The 21508-nt window shown below is 38.1% G+C and overlaps 1 protein-coding gene across 20 annotated transcripts in view; it reads left to right on the top strand.

Annotated features, from left to right (window-relative positions):
* Positions 1 to 21508, top strand: part of LMO7 (LIM domain 7) — a 193793-nt gene that overhangs the window by 76696 nt on the left and 95589 nt on the right. For all 20 annotated transcript variants that reach the window (XM_060636933.3, XM_060636929.3, XM_078432701.2 and 17 more), the window contains exon 3: positions 5817 to 5886. In XM_060636933.3, coding sequence (XP_060492916.3) covers positions 5817 to 5886 — 70 coding nt within the window. The remainder of the gene's footprint in view (positions 1 to 5816; positions 5887 to 21508) is intronic.

Below are 21508 nucleotides of genomic sequence, written 5' to 3'. Positions count from 1 at the left end.
TCTTACACTTTCCCATCTTTGCATTTATTGTTAACTATTTGTGTTGTATTCTAACTCAGCCATATTCAAAGTTACTACCATAGGAATTCTAGAAATTAAACTGAGATTTATTTTACTACCAGTCTTTGAAAATATTAAGGTGACCATACTGTGTATATTGCATGCTTTTAAAGTTAAATTTATTTTGTTTGACGTTTATTCATTTTTGGAGACAGAGACAGAGTGCATGCAGGGGTGGGGCAGAGAGAGAGAGAGAGACCGTATATCCCACCCTGAGGGATCCCACCATGTATCCCACACAGAATTTGAAGCAGGCTCCAGGCTCCGAGCTGTCATCACAAAGCCTGACATGGGGCTCGAACCCACAAACTGTGAAATCATGACCTGAGCCGAAGTCAGATGCCTAACACCAGCTGAGCCACCCAGGCATCCCTAAACTTCAAAATTTTAAATTACATATGCTTATCACTTTACCCAAGGAAATGTGATCACTAACTTCTCAGTGTGGTTTTTCTTTTAAAGATATTATAGCTTATGAATTTAGATGGAGGTAATTAATGAAAAATATTAGTTAGAAATTTATTTAGGATAACCTGCCCAAAGTAATATATCTGATAGAGAGTTTATTCTCTTGATCAACATTTGACAATTGGGAACCAACATCAAGGTTTGATTTGTCTGGCAACAGAAAACCTAACAGAGGGCAGGTGTCCTTTTTGGGAAAAGCCAAAAACCATTTCTCACATTTGAGTGAAACTAAAGGTAAATTTTTTCTAAATTTATCTTTGTAAAGAACAGAGAGGTTTTCAACCACAGAAAAATATCTGTATTAAAAGTTAGTGGGTTTTTGCAGACATTTTTAAAGCACCTTCACAATACCAGGTACCTTGCTAAGTGCCAGATGTTGGCAATGAGAGAATGTCCTTGTACTTGATATCTTCACTGTCTCCTTAGCACAGTGCTCTGTCTTTAGTAAGCATTCAAATGTTTGTTGCCAGAGTTTGCATCTAGAACAAACTAGGCAAATAAAAATGTGCCAAATAGCAGATAAAACAAAAGTCATTGTCCTTTAATTTGTAAGGAAATATATAATATTTTTATTTTGTCTTCTAAAAATTTATCAATAGGAAAATTTCACTAATGTGGGGGTAGATATTTAGAAAATGTAGTCAACAGAAAGATAATAGAAATATGTATGTGTGACTGACTGACCATAGGTTAGCAAGTTCACTCTCAATGTATTGATATGCTGTTTGAGGTGTCTCTAGTGCATTTAGAAAAAACATCTTTGGAAATAGGAAGTTGAAACCTGTCTCTCAATTTTCCACCTCTACTGAAGGGCTTTCTGGTAAAGGGGAAAATAAGGTTTGGCATTTAGAACTAGTTTCTGGAGACTAAGAACACCAAGTTCTAGCTCTCATTAAAACTGTTTATAACCAAGCTAGATGTTACATTGAACTTTATGTACAGTTTTCCTGGTGTTATATTTAAAGTCAGGTCACATTCACTGGTGACAAAGTTGCAGAACAGAGACAGCTTTCTAGAATCTGTTATGTAACTCAGCTCTCTCGGAGGGAGTGGGCAGGATGTTTTGGAGAAGAGAAGAAAAAGAAGTAGACGACAGTACAGGGATGAGCTGAGGGAGAGGGGTTGCAGGCTTTTTAGCCAATGTGGTCTACCACAGGAGGTAGCAAATGACTAGGTGTTTTCTGTCCCGGTTTTAATCTTAACCAAAAGAGCAAACCTCTGATGTGCTAAAAAGCACATAATCAGATTTATGCCATGGCCTGAGGGAAGACTTAGGGGAGTAGAGGTATAATTCTGCGTAGGATTAGAGGAATGGTCTGCTTGCAGGCAGTTAAAATGGTCCCTTGACTGCCTTTAGTTCCTTGTGCACAGAGGCCATCTGGAAGATTATCATGTTATATGATTCTTAAATAGAGCCAGTGACCAGAAGTGAGTGTTGCCTGTTTGAATTTCACATGTGTAATTGAAGAACCCTTCTTTTTTTTTTTTAAAGCATTTTTTTTTTTAAACATTTATTTATTTTTGAGACAGAGAGAGACAGAGCATGAACGGGGGAGGGTCAGAGAGAGGGAGACACAGAATCTGAAACAGGCTCCAGGCTCTGAGCTGTCAGCACAGAGCCCGACGCGGGGCTCGAACTCACATACCGCGAGATCATGACCTGAGCTGAAGTCGGCCGCTTAACCGACTGAGCCACCCAGGCGCCCCAAGAACCCTTCTTTTTTTAAGTTTATTTATTTATTTTGAGAGAGAGAGAGAGAGGGCAGAGAGAGAGGGAGAGCAAGAATCCCAAGCAGGCTCCGTGTGGTCAGCACAGAGCCTGATGCGGGGCTCGATCTCACAAATCCTGAGTTCATGACCTGAGCCAAACCCAAGAGTTGGATGCTTAACCAAGGAACTACCCAGGTGCCCTGTGGAAACTTTATTATGCAAAGAAGTTCTATTTGTAAAAGAGAGTAGTATCTCCCTAGTGTGGCTTTTTTATTTGATTTGATGTTAAGACTCTACCCCTCTTTTTTTAGATATCCTTAAATTTCACAGAAGTTTAGGGTCACCCGAGTGGCTCAGTTGGTTAAGCATTGACGTCACCTCAGGTCATGATCTCATGGTTTGTTGGTTTGAGCCCCGCACCAGGCTCTGCACTGACAGCTCAGACCTGGAGGCTTCTTCAGATTCTGTGTCTCCCTTTCTCTCTGTCTCACTCCAGCTCACGCTTTGTCTCCGTCTCTCAAAAATGAATCAACGTTAAAAAAAATTTTGTTTAATTTCACAGAAGTTTAGATTTAATGAAATCTATGTTTCTCCCTAGGAGAAATATCCTAAAAGTTTTTCCTTTAATTGTATATGAAAATAAGTATTCATGATTCACAATCTGATTGGATGTTCAGTTTTTGCCAAAACCACATGTGCGTTTTCTCCATACTCTAGTCCTTAGAACAAATACCATTTTAACATTTGACAAAATAAAACAATGTTTTCTCCTAGTGACGCAACTTTTAGAAGGTCGTTTGTATGTTATGCGGAGTGTTGTTTTTGCCTGGTGGCTATTTCCATGTTTCTACACGTGCTAGGAGACTCAGGAGTCAAGAAAGAAGCTAATCCACTGTGCTGTGTGTTGCTTCTAGGTAATAGCTGTGGGATCTTCTGATGAGGGAGGAGTCAACTCATTTTTGGGAGACATCATTTAACTGTGCTGTTTCTTTACTTCCATCCCTTACTTCCTTTTGCTGACTAAATTGAATGTAGGCCGTGTTATTATTCATTCCAGAAACTGTTTTTAAAAAATGCTTGTGATGTTACTAACACTGTAATATAAGAATGATAAATGAAGTAAACAGGTAAATACAGTGATCTGGCCAAAGTCATCAGTGACTCAAATGGGTGGAGGAAGACTTTATGACATTCTTCTGCTAATGAAGACAACTGATGCTAGGCTTTCCTGACATTTGATAAGTTGACCCAGCTCATTTTAGTCTTTAACTTTTTACACCACCATAGGGTTACATTTTAAGATCCAAGTTACTGCAGGAAAGTCACTGCCAAGTTAATGGCCAACAAGTCTATGAATTTCTTGATTTATACTATGCCAGAATAATGTTCCTATTAAGCAATGTTGCATTTATTAGTTCTTCTATGCATTGCAAGATGCCACTGGTAATAGAATTTAATAAATACCTGGTTAATAGGGAACAGCTAGAAGAATTAATTTGGAACGGTCATTTCTTATAAACCTGTTCAACTTCTTTTCTAGCTCCTCAGCTAGTGATTCAGCTATGAAGGGAGAAAGCCTTCCTTCCTACATGGCTTTCTTTGTGCAAATAAGAAATTAGGAATCAAAGAGTAACAGTTCTAGAAAATGCTTTAAGTTGAGGGGGTGATTTTATTATGTATATTGTCTAAAGATCTTTGTGTGAAGAAACTAGGAAAACAGAAAACAGCTCACCAGACTAAATCTTCATAAGCCATTGTTTTGTAATTTTGATTCCTGTTGAACAGCATTCTGAAGGTTATTAAGTTGAGACTTTTGTCTTCTTTATTTTTAGCACATTCAAGTGTATATATAAATCTCTGGAATGTTGAAGGAGTGACATTCCACAAGTGTCAGATTTTTTTTTTTTCTGTTGCCCATTGTGAAGAGGAGACCAGTAAATTAAGAATGTTTGATTCTTTCTCCTATATCTGCTTTCCTTTTGCAGCTCTGTTTACAGAATAAAGAATTGCTTTTTGTACCCAGATTATTGAATAGGAAAATCACTGTTTTAAATTGCTGTTTTCTGACAGTGACTAATGATTAATTACCCAAGCTAGCATTAGTAGAAAAGCATTACTATAGTATTAAATTTCTACATGGCTTAACACTGTATTGGTGAAAAACAACAACAACAACAAATAACATACAATTGATGAGAACTACATTTAGAACCAAAAATTGTACTCTTAAGTTATAGTTTTTAAAGATGGCTTCTTTTTTTGTTGTTCTGGAATGTAGCTACTTATACATATCTTTGCAGATTCTGTCATAGCAACTTAAATGTGTTCAGTATTAGATTCTGAGGTAACTGTTGCCTTGTTTGGGGGAGTTCTGGCACATTTAATATTTATCCAGTCATTCTGCTATGGTAACAAAGCAGTTGGTCACATATTTGAAAGAGTTAACAATAAGAACTTGCTGGCCATTTGGATGAGTTCCACTGACCCTTTAAATCTGGCAAAATACATTTGTGACAACATGGATGGACTTACAGGGTCTTATGCTTAAGTGAAATAAATCAGACGGAAAGACAAATGCTGCATGATTTCATTTACATGTAGAATCTAAAAAACCAAGCAGAGCAAACAAACAGAAATCGATTCATAAATACAGAGAACAAACTGGTAGTTGCCAGAGGAGAGGGATAGGGAAAATGGGTGAAGTAGGTGCAAGGGATTAAGAGGTATAAACTCTGGTTATAAAATAAAGTCATGGAGGTGTAAAATACGGCATAGGGAATATAGCCAATTATATTATAAACATTTTGTATGAGGACAGATGGTAACTAGACTGATAATGGTGATCATTTCATAGTGTATATAAATGTCAAATCACTATGTTACACAACTAAAACTAATATTGTATGTTTTAACTGTGGCAAAATTATATGGTTCGAATCTACTTTTCAAAATAAAGATCAGTTTGAGAAAAAAATAATATGATTGATAGAAAAAATTATTCTTAGGTCCAAGGGAACTAAATTATAATGAAAGAGATTCTTACACTGCCTCTTGGAACAGAATCAAATGTTACCTTTAATAAATGTGGAACTATTTTTAGGGACATGGCTTTGAAGATAGTGTCTGTATGGTCTAAGAAGATACTTACTATTGGGGCGCCTGGGTGGCGTAGTCGGTTAAGCGTCCGACTTCAGCCAGGTCACGATCTCGCGGTCCGTGAGTTCGAGCCCCGCGTCGGGCTCTGGGCTGATGGCTCGGAGCCTGGAGCCTGTTTCGGATTCTGTGTCTCCCTCTCTCTCTGCCCCTCCCCCGTTCATGCTCTGTCTCTCTCTGTCCCAAAAATAAATAAAAAACGTTGAAAAAAAATTAAAAAAAAAAAAAAAAAAAGAAGATACTTACTATTGTTTGCTGTGCCGTTCTTCCTACTGTGTTTCTTGACTTGTTTTCTTGGTTGTTTGCCTTTTATTGGGCTCTTGGCTCTGAATCACATGTGGGGGATGGAGTAGTGACATACATGATTGAATACTAAACTGATATTGGCATTCTTGTAATTGCATGTGTTATTTCTTTATTTTCAGTTTGATTAATAAACTTAAACCTGGTGTCATTAAGAAGATTAATAGACTGTCCACACCAATAGCAGGTTTGGTAAGTAAAAAATTATCTTCAAAACTAGATTTCTTTGTTTTTGAAGTGTAAAAAGATGGGTATAGACCGGTACTCTTATCTGGAACTATCATAGAAATTAGGTTTGGAGTTTTTTGCTCAAGAAAAGTGTTTTTAGTGACGTTCTCCTTATACCTTTAGTTCTTTCCTTTCCCTTCTACCAGGAGGCTTTTATTTTTCTACTTTTTGTTTGCTTTGCTTTTTGTGCCCTCAAACTTCGTATATCCCCTTTCTTGGCTTATTTCTTCCACAGATTGCATTGTTTATGATCATGTTCTTTCTGAAGTTCAGCCCTGCATACTTTGTTCGCTAGTTGACCACAGTTTAGGGAAACTGTAGATGTTCACCAGTTGTTACATATCTGTTGCTTCTGCTTAAGGATGACTCTCACTTAGCACACTTAGATCTTGGAGTGTATTTCCAACACTTTTGCTTTATATAGTAGATTTCCTACCAGTGTTCTGTGTGATATTGGGTAGGTCACTGTCTTCTTTGTCTCAGTAATACTACCCATGAAACAACTATGGGATAAGTCTTTAGATTCCTTCTAGCTTTAAATTTAGATTCTGTGTGTGAAAAATACCCTACACTGTCATTACATAGATACTCTGGTGGGTCAATAATAATTGAAAGACCAATAACAAGGTGGGGCTGTATCTTTGAAAGAAATAATTTATAATTAAGTACACATGATGGGTTATTTTCAAAATGTTAGCAACTCCTAAGATTCAAGGCTGATCATAGAAGTCAGTTTAACAAAACTAATTTTATGGGGCACTGGGTGGCTCAGTCAGTTAAGTATCTGACTTCAGCTTAGGTCATGATCTTGCAGTCTGTGAGTTCGAGCCCCGCATCGGGCTCTATGCTGACAGCTCAGAGCCTGGAGCCTGCTTCAGATTCTGTGTCTCCCTCTCTCTCTGCTCCTCCCCTGCTCATGCTCTGTCTCTCTCTGTCTCTCAAAAATAAATAAACGTTAAAAAAATTAAAAAAAAATTAATTTTATAATACATTGAAGTTTAAGACAGCTAATAACCTGGAATTTAGATAGATAGATAGATAGATAGATAGATAGATAAAATCATCTTTGCAATAGTCAAGCTGCTTATTATATTCAAGAACTTTTTGTTTGGCCAACCATGTGTTTGCAGATGTCAGAGGCATGAAGGATTAAAGGGTAACAGCATCAAAATTTCTGGATTTGCAGCTGGTATGAAAATCTCATTACAGTTTTATAGGAATAAGTTAGTCACACATTGTGTATTATTGGAAAATAACTGTCTAGGAGAGAAGGAAAGAAGAGTTTTAGAGCTTTCTTTTTTCTTTGAAAGATCAATTATAATTTTCTTTTGAAACATAGAATATATGTAAAGTTCTCAGAGCAGCTGGGCTCAAATATGAATTACTTCTTTCTTACCAAGTTAATTCTATTCCATTTCTATCATGACATGATTTCTATCATGACGTGATATTTTTATTGGTCTCAAATTTGGTTAGGTAAAAAACCTATCAGGCATGCATATATTGCTATATATTGAAGATATGTATATGAATGTATAGCAATATACATATATGTACGAATTACTTCTAGTAATTTATAGTCAGTAATTCATAGTCAGAAGGTATTATTTAAGGAATAAAATTAAAGAAATTTGTTTTTATTAAAAATTTTTTTTAAATGTTTATTTTTGAGAGAGAGAGTGAGAGAGACAGAGCATGAGCAGGGCAGGGGCAAAGAGAGAGGGAGACACAGAATCTGAAGCAAGCTCCAGGCTCTGAGCTGTCAGCACAGAGCCTGATGCAGGTCTCGAACCCATGAACCTCGAGATCATGACCTGAGCTGAAGTCAGATGCTTAACCAACTGAGCCACCCAGATTCCCCAAAGAAATTTGGTTTTTGAAGTCTTTCTAGGAAGAGACATTCAGTTTAATAAAAATAACTAAGTCTTACATGAAAATCATTTTTATGAAATTATTTCTGTGAAAATTAAAAGTTTGAATTATATTTAAAATCTTTTTAAGTGTATCCAGTTTTTCTTACTTTAATATTTAAAGTGTGAATTGTCATTTCTTGGATCAATTATACACATTTTAAATGAAATTAGCCTTTGATTTCAAACACCCTGCATATTTGGAATTCTTGAATTGTGGTGGTTTGTTGTTACTGGCCACTAGAGGTTTTATTCAATCTTCTGATTCTATGATTAGATATAAGCCAAATGTTTTTTATATTTAAATACAACAATCTCTCTAAGTATTTCTACTTCAAGCATGAAAATTCTATCTAGTTTGGATTTTATCTCTAGAAACTAAAATGAGATGTATTTCCAGAATATTAAATGGGATGATTTCCCAAGTATAGGACACTGAACATTTTTAGTGGGGTGTAGGAGCATAAGAATCACCACAGTTGTAGAATTGACTACAGTTGGTTTGAAGTTGTTATCATGCCACATGGACTCCTTCTTTCCATGCTTGTATGTCAGGATGGTTATGTCAAAACTTCTCGAAGCCTCAGTTTGAAGTGTGCATTAGAGCTCCAGCATCTGTCTGGTAGGGTTGTCATATGTGGACAGAAAGGGATTATATAGTGTGACATACAGGTCCTTTTGTAGCACATTCATTTTTTTAACAAATAGTTGAGTGCCTACTAGGTCAAGAATGTTTCTGGTTTGTAGGGATATATTGGAGGAATAAAGACAGAGAAGGACTTTATCCTCAAAGAGCTTAATGTTGTAGTGGTGGAACAGGATCTGGAAAATAGATTAGTAAATGGGCAAGAAAACACCAGATATATAAATGTGCTGCAATGAATTATAATAGCCTGACATTTATTGAACACACATGAGGAATCGTAGTTGGACTATGAAGTTTGACCTCGAAGAACTCCTCAAGAAAACGTATCTTAGAAGCCTTCATTTTCGATATGTATAGAAGAAAGATAAAAAGCCTGAGCCAGACTTTTTATACTAGAAAATTTTTTTTGTTCACAGCAATATAATGATTGATATTTATGGGACGCAAAATTTTTTTTTGAATGAATAAATGAAAAAGGGTTCAGTCGTGAAAAATAGTAAGCTCCAGAATTAGGTCTTTGAAGGAAGAGTGTTATAGGTTGAATTGTGTTCCCCTTCTACCCCTACTCACCAAAACATAACATATTGAAGTCCTAAACCCCAGTACCTCAGGGTGTGACATTATTTGTGAATAAGGTTGGTGAAGATGGGGTCATAATTGGGGTCGGGGGGGACTGGTCTAATATGACTGCTGTCCTTATAAAAAGATGGCTATGTGAGTACAGATACACCCAGGAGGAATGCCATGTGACAACTGAGGACTGAAGTGATGCATGTACAGGCAAGGAACACTAAAGATTGCCAGCAAACCACAAGAAACTAGGAAGAGGCAAGGAATAATTTCTTTACAGGTTTTATAGAGCCCATGGCTTTGTGGACACCTTGATTTTGGACTTTTAGCCTCCAGAGCTGTGAGACCATAAATCTTTGTTTTTTTCAGCTACCCAGTTTATGGGTAGGAAACTAGGAAACTAATACAGCTAGGTAGTATTTTTTATCTGATACTTGCTTTTTAAAAAACTTTTTGAGATAAATATAGTTTCATGGGAAGTTGGAAAAAAAAACAGTACAAAGAGGTCCTCTGTGACCTTCACCCAGTTTCTCTCATGGTAATATTTTGCATAATTGTGATACAGTATTAAAGCCAGGAAATTGACATTGGTATGTCCAAAGACCTTAATCTGATTCACCAATTTTATATGCAGTTATGCTTTTTTTAGTAATAAAAAGAGCATAGATGCTTTCAAGCTAAGTGAGATGAAGTGTTTTATTTTCAGGATTTTTCAGAGGACTCTGTCATTAATTCAGTGTTCAGTCATAAATATGGCAGCCACATTCCACATGATTACTTTTTTCTACCCCATTGCAAATAGGAAATGGTGTCTCTCAGTCGAGGGTCCCAAGAGAAGAGTCTGAATGAATCAAATTACCTTGTCTTTCCAGGCTACAAATATCATAGGTCACTGGCCAGCTGACGGATGTGTTCCTTGAGAAGGGAGTCATCTTGGCAAAATGGGTTGTAGTCTGGAGTGCTGATAGCCTTTGGCTCACTGAGTTCAGGTGTGTGGGTTAAAGAGGATTCTGTGAATGAGGTTTCTCTAGGGTAGATACACCGTATTAAATTAAATATAGTAAAAATTATACAATTTCCGTGCTCCAAGCCCTGTTTTCTATCATTCCATTCTTATTCTTTTTCCTTCAGCTATAACTTCCATCCACTTCATGTCAGCTACTCTGTGTATTTAGCTTTGAAGCCAAGGCGATGTGTTTACTGTTTGTAGGTGGATCTGTGTGGAACACATGAATATCCTCTGAGCAATGACAGTATGGAGAGAGGTGCTTAGCTGATTTGGAAATATATTGAACGCTTTGCTTGAAACATTCATATGATTTTACGATTTTTTCTTTCCCTTTTGGAGAGATGTTAACCATGTTCTCATAGATCTAGAGATAGGGCTTTTCTCACTTAATTCTAAGTTCTAATTTTTCAAGAAATAGATTTTCCCTATCTTTTCTATTTTTTTATATTCTTCACAAAGCGATGCCCCCCAAAAATCTAACCAGTCTGAATTTTCCAAAAAATTAGCTGCTGTTAAATGTGGGTATGTTCAATTCATTGAAACTCAAAACTAAAACTTTATTTGGGAATTAAAAAACTCAATCTCAAAACAAAACCATGAGAAACAGGCAAGATATTCTGATGGTGAAAAGAGTCATTGAACCAGAATAATGTTTACCATCTGATGTCTTAGTGTGCCTGAAATACAATATGTGCAGAGAACATCAAGGAAGTTATTAATCCCAAGACTTATAGTTGTCTTGGACCCCTGATGATTTAGTTGTATTTACTAAAGCAAGGTTTCTCAACCTTGGCACCACTATTGACGTTTTGGGCCAGATCATTCTTTGTTTAGGGGGTGGTCTTTCCTGTGCATTGTAGAATGTTTAGCAACTTCCCTGGGTTTTACTTACTACATGCTGGTAACACCATGCTCCCCAGCCCCAAAGGATGACCACTAAGAATGTCTTCTGACATTGCCAATGACCCCTATGGGGTAAAATCATCCCTGGCAGAGAGCCATGGAGATAAAGAGTTGAGAAAATAAACGCTACCCCTTTGCATGGGCTGGTTTGTTGACTGAGTATAGATTTGAGTCATCTACTCATGCCTGCTATTTCAATTGCAGTTTCTCTGAGAAAAGGAATCGTATTCTAGAAAATTTGGTTTGAGGGGCCCCTGGGTGGCTCAGTTGGCTAAGCATGCAACTGACTCTTGATCTCAGCTCAGGTTTTGATCTCACAGTGGTGAGTTCAAGCCCCACATTGGGCTCTGCACTGGGCATGAAATCTACTTAAAAAAAAAAAAGAATATTTGGTTTGAATCATTTTTTGTTTGAAAGTTTGTGTCTGTCAGTGTGCTTAATTTAAAAATCTTCACTATATCCACACTTGCTTGAAAAATATGGGCCAAATTTGAATATCCTTCCTCTAAAGTGTTACTCTTTCAGATTATTTTCAAGAGTGGAATATATAAGGTGTGACCGTAGAGACTGGGAAGGTTGTCTCCTGATTTAGGAATGCTGTAGAATGCAGGAAATGAAAAGATGCCAGCTAGCTTAAGCTGTTGGATATCAGTCAGATTCTCTTCTCTTCATAATAGCTACTTCAAGAAATCACACAAGTCTATGGGTCCATTCTTACTGCCATTTTTCAAAAGGTTGTTAGTGGCTAATGTTCTTGTGTCTGTAAAATTATTTCTGATTCATCTTCACTCTCCTCTACACTTGGGCACATCAGCAAGGTAGTGCAACCTAGTCTGTGCCAAGGTCACTATTGAAACATCTAGTTGTTCCCTTTCAGCAGTAATAGAAAATGCACCCGAGGAATCAGCTGTAAAATTTAAATATGCTCGTCCAGGTTTTATCATGTACTTTTAAAAACCCACTCTCAGGCAGTGACTGTGTGTATCCCACTCTTTTTCCAAGGGGAAGGGAACCCAGGGGGTTGGGAGAGGGAGGTTTATGGGACACTAAGCTTCTGAGCTCTTTTACAAATAAAACCAATAGAGGCCGCGGAGGTTAATGATATCAATAAACTTGATTAAAATTGCTCAGTTGTGATTTCATGATTAAAACTACACTAAAGAAATCTTTTAATTTCAAAGGGAGGGTGAACCACTATTACAAGTTGTATAATTATGCCTCGAACAATAAAATTTAAACTATTTTTATTTTTCTAGCTTGTCAATCTGATTATTTTCTTTAAAAACAAACACTAATAACTAAAACATTGAGTGATTTTTCTTCTTAATAAAGTTATAGGAGAGTACTATAGTGTTACTGCTTACAGTGTTATTTAATGTATTGTTACGCTTAGGTAAGATATTATAACATAAAGGCTGGCCATTTACTAAAAATAAGGCCACTTTATGCATTGAAAATGACATTTTCTGTGGTTGTATTTTAATTTAAATAATTTCTTTTCTAATGTATATTTTCCTGGAATTTCTGTGATCAGCAGTATTTTGAAATACTTTAGCATTATATAATAATCAAGTCTAAGAAAACAGACTGAATGGAGATTGTGCATTGGCTGTTTTCAGGGTAACAAATATTAGATATTTAATACCTCCGCCTTAATACCTCCATATAAATGGCCTATAAATAACTCCATGATAATTGAGTTATTTATAAAGAAATTTTAGTGATTTTGTCAAGAATCTCCTTATCTCCTTATCTCCTTACGTTTCTCCAACTCCCAGTTAAAGATAAGTATCACCAAAAATGAAAACATAAAAACTTAGTGTCAACATTGAAGTTGTTTCCAATACCCTCATAATGATACAGCACTGCAAATCAGGAAATTCCTGTTTTATTTCAGGCCATAATTTGTTAGTCATGGCACTGGCACAAGATAGGAGCATTTCCCTAGAGTTCCAAAACGTACTTGTTTTTAAATCTAAGATGAACGTATGCCAACTTTTAGCCTTGAGGGCAACATCTTAAAAAAACATTAATGAATTAGAATTCCTAAAGCAACACCATGATTAGCTTGTAAAGTTAAAGAAAAATTCATTCATAGTAGGATTATGTCATACAGGACAGTTTTATTCAGATATGAAAATGCTCAGAATGTCTCTCTTTAAGCACCTTTTGTTATGTAGAAATTGGAAACAGTAGAGCAAATGAAGTTAATAAGAAATAGAACCCAGGTCTAAGACTGGTATGAACACATTAGTTATTTGATAGGTTTTAGGCCCATGACTATCTCTCCCTTCCTAAAAGTATTTATTGAACACCTACTATGTGCCAGGCACTATTCTTGGAACTTGGAACAAAGCCACAAGTAAGGCAGAGAAAGTTCCTCCCTAATGGAGCATGGTCAGCAGGTCAGTAATAACTTATCAGGTACTAATAGTTACCATGCAGAATATGTAATACCTCGTCAGTTGACAATAATTACTCTGGGAAAAATAAAGTGAATGGATAGCGAATGATTGAGTATGAGAAGTGTTTCAGAGAAAGTGCTTAGGGACATCTTGTTTCTGGAGTTGACATTTGATTGGGGACCTGAATAAACTGAAGGAGGGTAATGTACGGGGATCGTGAGACTTTTCCAGACAGAAGGAAACGAGGGGGGATCAAGGCAGGATCAAGCTGGGCCAGCAAGGACTATGGATCTGGAACTGAGTAAGGTGGAGAGGTAGGCCAGCAAAGATGTATGTGGCTCTATCAGCTTTGGTGGTAGATCACATTTTACTTCTAGCACGATGAGAAGCCACTGGGGACTTTTGAGAGGAATTTAATTTGTTAGAGATCTTTGGTTGCCTGTGGTAAAGGATGTACATGTATCTGTGAACATACCAAAAACCATTGAATCATACACTTTAAATTCATGACTTGTATGTGAATTATATCTCAATAAAATGTAAAAGTAAGAAAATCACAAATTGGTATGTGATGAGTAGACTGAAGGAAATTAAGAAGAAAAGCAGGAAGGGCAGTTGAAAAACAGTTTTGATAGTTGTAATGACTAGTTTTGTGTGTCAACTTGACTGGCCATGGAGTGTCCAGATAATTGGTTAGACAGTATTACATTATTCTTAGGCAGTTTGCATAAGATTGCAGATTTGCAAATGTCAGAGTGATCAGTGTCAGTCTTAGATATTGTTCCCTGATAACATGATGGAAAAGATGATTAAAGGGATGGTTTGTGATTATTTAACAAGAGAGTAACATTAGAAGCCAGCCTTGTCTACCACAAATGCTCTAAAGAAAAATATTACCGGGTTGGTACCATGGCGAGTTCCGGAGACCAGCAAGAGGTCATGAAATGGCTCATGATGAGTTTTGTTTGACTTAAACCATTTTTGCTTGTTTTTAAAATTGGAGCCAACATTTGCAGACCCTCAGGTTTCATTTAAAATCCTCATCTCCGGCTTCACAAGGAATGTGGCAATAACAGGCCTGCATGCCCCCAAAGCAACCATTGTGTGGGGGTGTCCTGTGGAAAAGATGGGAGTCTCTGCATTCCTTGTTGCCTGATCATTTCCCTGACATGATGCTCATTTTATTCATTTATGGTTTATTCAGTCATTTTACCACCCCTCCCCTTTTAGACATGTCTTAATTCCTGCCAACTGTCTGTTGTGGCCTTGTTGTAGTCAAGATGGAGAAAAATAGACCAGATAATAATATTTGTAGGTGAAATCTTAAGTAGTTGAGTAAAAAAGCTCAATTTTAAGGAGCTAAATGTAAATCCATATAAACTTCGAGAGAAGTTTCTACAGTTTGCCTTAGGGCTTTGTACTTGTGCTATTTTCATTTTTTAAAAAAAGGATGGAATAAAAACATGGGGATTATACTTAGTCTTGTTTGTAGATGTTGGAACAATCAGACATAGTTAATGTACTGAATATCAAAATCTGCAATTTAACGTGATCTAGATGGCTGCAAGTCTCCAAAAGGATATTTATCAGGAATAGATTTGGTTTTTTGGGGGAAAAAAAATCACAAGAAAGCAGTGGTTTTGTATTATCTGCAAACTTAATCATGCACTTTATGCCTTTATCCATGAAACCTCACTTGATAGAATCATATGATTTGCATTTCCGATTCTTTATATCCACCTTAGTTTATGCTAAATTTCACTAGCCACCTGGTCCATTAAAGTCCACAGGTCATCTTCCTGTGAATTATCTTGTCCCTGTGAACTGGTTGCTGCCAGTGTACATCTCAGTTAGCCAACAGCATCATATAGATGCCACAAGGCAAAGTACCTGTGTCCTGTAACGAGAAGTAAGGTCCATTTATTGGCTACTTACTATATTCTTAGAAACTGCCAATCAATCACCTGTTTCCTCACTAAATCTTCAAAATCACTGTCATTTGCATTTTATAAGAGGACAATTATTAGTGACCCATCAAGTGATGACTTTGATAATTAACCACACCTGGAGTCCTGTTTTGAGTTACATATGCTTCATTTTGAGAAGGAAATTGTTTATAAGGAACAATGATGGTTGTCATAGAAAGAATGGCTCCCAATAATGTTCATGCTCTAATGCAGTGAACCTGCCAATGTCTTGTAAGAGGAGGTTAGCATCGGGTTCCGGGTAGAATTGAGGTTGCTAACCAGTTGACTTTGAGATGAAGAAAGGATCCCGGATTATCTAGGTGGGCCCAGGATAATCCCAAGAGTCCTATTAAGTAGAAGAGAGCAAGAATTAGTCAGATGGTGGTACAATAGAGACTCAGGCTGGTGCTGCTGGTTTCAAATGTGGAGGAGAGGGCCTCTGGAAGATGGAAAGGGAAAAGAAATGGATTTTCTCCTAGAGCTTCCGAAAGAAATGCAGCCCTGCCAACACCTTGATTTTTACCACAATGAGACTGATTTTGGACTTCTGACCTCCAGAGCTATAGGGTAATAAACTGGTCTTGTTTTCAGCCACTGATGCAGTGATTTGTTATAGCATTAATGGGAAATCAATATAGTGGTTAAGAGCACAGACTCAGGAATTGAACTGTTTGCTTTGAATCCTCAATCCACCACTTACTGGATGACCTGGGGTAAGTCACATGCTTCTTAGCCTCAGTTTCCTCATGTGTAAAATAGGTACAATAAGACTTCCTAAGCTTTTTTAGTGTGAATTTGACATAGTTTGTGTAAAGGGCCTCAGAAAGGGCATACAATAAGAGTTCAGTGGATGTTAACTCAAGAAAATCAGTGATTCAGCGAAGGGCTGGTTGGGATGACATGAGAACTGAAAACTGTCACAGAGGGCCAAGGGGCACTGAGAAAACTGGGGATATTTGAAGAGAAGATGTGAGGTTGGGGGAATGTGTGGAGGGTAGGAGGCAGGAGAACTAAGTAGCTAAGGGGCTCTCGTGGGAGTTAGTTCATATTAAGTAGTCAGATTTAGGATCGGTGTTTTACAATTACAGCGAGGGAGTCTTTGGACTTTTTTTGACAGAGAAATGACTAAAAGAGAATCAGTCTCATAAAGCAAGGAGTCCCTGAGGCTGGAAAAGCAAATACAAGGGCTGATGATCCAGACACATCACCTGTAAAAGTGACTCTCGGAAGGGGGGTAGGAGCAGTTATACTGAAGGAGCACGAATTCCCAGCTAGCTCTTAAGTTTTACTGTGTCGTTTTCCTTCATTAAACGTGCTTTACTGCTTCCTAAAATGTGTTTTGGCATCATTATGAGGTGTTTCTTTAAGCAATTACGTATCTGTTTTACTTTGGAATGTAGAACATGGATAATTTGACGACAGAACGTTTTTCTTTTGTTCCTCATGTTGGTCTCAGAAGTTCTTAAGCCTCTATTTCAGCATTTTCTTTTCTTGCTTTCAAAAGAGTAAGTATGTTTGAGAACTCCTTGATTTTTGATGTAAATTTCATCTGAACACCATGGAAGACCGTACCTTAATGCACGGTGCAATGTGACAGCCTGTCACCGCTTCTGTGTAGTTCATTGTCACCCGGGGTTGATGAAGCATTTTAGTGACCACCCTTTTACCAGAGCACAGCCCTCTGCTTGCCCTTCCCCTACTTGCCAGTGCTTGGTTCTGCCTCTCGGTATGGTCTTTGCTCCTCCTCTGCCAAGCAGTGCTGGAGAAAACTACGCCAGCAGCTTGGTGGTTTATCATCTATAATCCCTTGGGCCCTCAGTGTCACTTGGCCATTCCTTTTAAGCATTCCTAGCTGGTTCTTATTCCCATCTCCACTCCACATGTGACGAAACCTTATTACTCTCCTCGTCCCCCAATCCTTTGCTATCTATCAGCACATGACTGAGGCTTTCTCTTGGCAGACAGATAAGAACCGAAGGAAAACGTACTGCTTACTTTCCTCAAATAAGTACCGAAGTTGGATCTGTAGGTTTACCTACATATTGTAATCATAACATGTAGGTATTAGTAACACAGCTTACATTTCTTCACTAAGCCATAAAATAGAGGATGAAGTCTCTAAAATAATAATAAAACTAGTGCCCCTGACGAAAATTGCAACCACACCACTTTCTTAGTGGAAACTATATAATTAAAATGCACACTTGGATATATTGTAGTCACTTTGCTGCTTGGGAATTGCTTTCGAATACTTGCGATTGATCACAATTAGTACATCACCAGAATGGAATGTGAGTACTTTTGGAGGTGACTTGTGCTCAGACTTTCCTTATTTTGTTACTTGCCAGAAAACTTATGTCTACAAAGACTCAAATCACCTGAGTGATTCTCTTAGCATGTGGGTTCTGATTGAGTGGGTCCAGGGTGGAGCTAGAGTCTGCATATCTCACAGGCTCCCAAGTGATGGTGCTGGTGTGTGGACCCCGTGTTGAGTGGCAAGAGGCTAGGTCGGCTGTTGTCTAGTGTGTGCGTCAGCATCACCTGTGTGGTGACTGTGTGCTCCCTCTAGAGATTCTGACGTGGCTGGCTAGGGACTGTTATTCTAACATAGAGATTTAGTTCAGTTTCTCTGCCTCAAACAGTGGACACAACCTCTTGATTGCTGGCATATACTTTCTAACTTTTGTCACTGTCAATGCCAGGCAAAGAGGGGCTTTGGTACCATGTCATAAATGGAAAAGGAGTTGAGGTCACCAAGTCTCTTGGCCTTCTGATAAATTGATCCACACCGTCATGTTCCCAGGTTCAGAGGAATTGGATAATGTGCTCTCTTTTTTAATAAAAAAAACAATCTTGCTCAAAGTAGGCCTAGAAACTTACTGGGAGTAACAGGGCACAGGTGAGCACACGAGGAGCACTTGGCTCATTGATGAGGGAACACTCTCAGGTGATGACATTCTAGCTAGGTTTTGTTTACGGGTGTTGACTATATGGCCCTTGTTGTCTGTACGGCTATAGCCCTGAGCACAGTCAGTTTTACTCTTTTTCAGAATTAGGATATTGATCTTATTCAGGGCTTCTGTAATAGATCTCTTTGTCTTTATGTAAAGAATCCATTTTTATTGATGACACTTTTGACCCTCTATACTTTTGCAGAAGTGGGTCTAACTGGTTTGACATTATGAATAGACATTCTCCATTTGTTGTGAATTAAGGTTTCCTGATACAAAGTATTCCCTCTATAAGTTGGAAGTCTTGAAAATATATCATTAAAGATATATTTCAAAGAAATGTATGAAAGATACGTTTTTTTAAGTTCCTCCAAGTGAAAATGAAAATGACTTTGGTCAGTGTTAAGAGCCTAGGGAGGTATAGTATAGACTTTAATGAGGATTGAGACTTTTGTGTAACAAAATGGTTGAAGCTCTAAGACAAAAATGTGGACCATAATGCCATTTATGTAATGCCATTCACATAAGTGAATCAACACTTTAAAGGACATTTACATTTTTAAGCACGTTAGAGAAGACACTCCTTCAAAAAATTTATGGAGGTGAAATTTACATAACAAATACAGCCATTTCAAGGTGGACAATTCAGTGGAATATGGTATATTCACGGTGTTGTGCAGTCACCAAACATTTCCATCCCTCCCCAGTGAAACCTCTTACCTATTAGGTCACTTCCTATTTCATACTGTCCCTTGCTAAACTCCTCTGTCAACAACCAATCTGCATTCTTTCTCTTAAGGATCTATCTATTCGGGATATTTCATATAAATGGAATATGTAAATGTGTGTGTTTAGCTTTTACTTAGCATAATGTTTTGGTGGTCCATCCATGCTGTAAAATGTATCAGTTCTTCATTTTTTTTAAATGGGTGACTAATATGCCTTTGTGTGAATATATCACAGTTTGTTTATCCATTGCTGTAAATGTACATTTTAGCTCTTTCTACCTTTTGACTATTGTGAATAGTGCTGTTATTAATGTGCATGTACATGTACTTGTTTGGGAAACTCTTTAATTCTTGAGGGTATATTCTTTCCTTCTTTTCTTTTTTTAAAATCTTTTAAACTTTTTTTTTTTTTTTTTTTTTTTTTTTTTTTTTTTTTTAAGAGAGAATCCCAAGCAGGTTCCATGGTCAGCACGGAGTCTGACTTGGGCCTTGATCCCATGACCCTGGGATCATGATCTGAGCTGAAATCAAGACTCAGATGCTCAGTTGACCAAGCCAGAAAGCACCTTTTAGTGAAGAGGAGTGGGAGTGAATGGGGGCTTGGGACAAAGAGAAAAAAGTACTGAGAGAGCCCTTATATTGACTGATAGCAACTTGCTAAAATATATTCATTCAACTCTGGTCCCCTGATACTCTCCTCAATTACTCCCATCCCTGATAAGAAAGCAAAGTAATCTGCTGAAGTGACATGAGTCTGTGTTACTGGATAAGTGCTTTGAGAAGGAAAGTGGGGTGAAAGGCTCTGAAAGAGTTCATGTCGCCAAAGACCCATGTTACCTCTGCATCTAGTGTGAGAATATTCATTTTGGCCTCACGTTATCCTTCTTGTGACTCTTCAGGATGTATGATGGAGACAGAGAGGAGTTAAGATTCCATAGAAATGTATAATATATGATTGTGTTCAAGTACTTAGCCATCTTCTAACGTGGTCCCGATGATTCTCTCCCTTGTACCTATACATTGTACCTAATTAGGTGTTCTAGCCGAGACCTCCAGGTGGTGTGCTGAAGTGCTGCCTGGCATCCTCTTGCTGATCATAAGTAAAATGTGGGACAGCAGATAACATGATAAACAAGAGGGGCACGGGAATTGCTGGTTTTGAAAATTGTCAGCCTCTTTAGTCAGTAAAGGAGGCTAAAATTGAGAAATGGCTTTCAGGCCAACATCAAATTAAGTGCACACTAGCAGGAAGACAAGGTCTGAAGATGAAGCTGAGCGTGTAGCTGTAAAATCCTTGAAGATCTTGGAAAGATCCAAAGTAGTGCCTCGGAAGTCCATCCAAATGACAGGGCTTCTGAGAAGCATAAAGGTGATGTCCCTCTGTCATCTCAGTGGACTAAGAGGAGGGCTGCCGTTCCCCCTTGAAGGGATTTGTGGGTGAGGCTTTTATCTAATGAAATTAAGGGCCAATAGGATTCATAAAAGACAGTATTGAGGGAATTCTCTTTAGAAGCTGTAAACATAGACTGAAAAGGACAGAAGGTTACAAAATTAGTCCCCCAAACTTTTTTAGGCAGAAAGCAGACTGAGAAAGCTACATACCTGCAGACACAAACTACTTTTCAAGGAAGCAAATGATGATTTTAAGGGGGAATCAAGAATCCGGAGGATGAAGCAAAAACCATGAGGAATTCACTGGCCTTGAAGACTAATGAAAGACCTACCAATCTATGCCTTGCAGGATTTCAGAGTTTCTGAGGTGTAGTGACTCCTGTGTGCCCTCATTTCTCCACATTTGAGCTGGAATATATCTAGAGGTTACCCTACACCACTGTGTTGGGTATGTGGGGACAAGTAACTTGTTGCTTTAGCTCACTGGTATTCATGTTGAGAGGAACTGTATTCGAGGGCTGTCCTTAAGGATATCCACCTGAGGAGCCTCATGTAAAGCCAGAATTGGTTTAGATGAAATTCTGAACTTGGAGCTCACCTTGTATAGGGGTGAACATTTCTAGGGCTTTGGGAAGGGATTAGTGTATTTTGCATATGGGAAGGACATGAACCATTAGGGCTCAAGAGTGAACTGTGGTAACTGGTCCCCAGTGATCCCGCCTCCTGCCATTTATGTTCTTGCATAGTCCTCCCTGCATTGAATGGGGCTGACCTAGTCCATCAGCAGGATACTGAGGAAATATTGTGTGACTTGAAAAGATAGGCCACGAGACCCTGCAGCCTCTATCTTGCTTTCCTTTGGATCATTCACTCTGTCAGGCAGCCCGATGGAGATGTCCATTTGATCCAGAACTGAGGCTTCCTGCCGACAACCAGCCCCAACTTGCCACCTACAAGTGCACCTCTTTGGAAGCAGCTCCTTCAAGCCACAGGAAGGTCTTCAGGTGACTGCAGTCTGGCCTGATGTCTACAGCCTGCTCAGGGACCTCCATGCCAGAACAATCCAACTTGGGTCACTGCTGAATTCCTGACCTTCAGAAACTGT

This window comes from Panthera onca, chromosome A1 (assembly GCF_046562875.1).
Source record: "Panthera onca isolate mPanOnc1 chromosome A1, mPanOnc1 haplotype 2, whole genome shotgun sequence".
In the NCBI taxonomy this organism is placed as follows: Eukaryota; Metazoa; Chordata; class Mammalia; order Carnivora; family Felidae; genus Panthera; species Panthera onca.
This window is presented reverse-complemented; position numbering and strand designations above follow the sequence as displayed.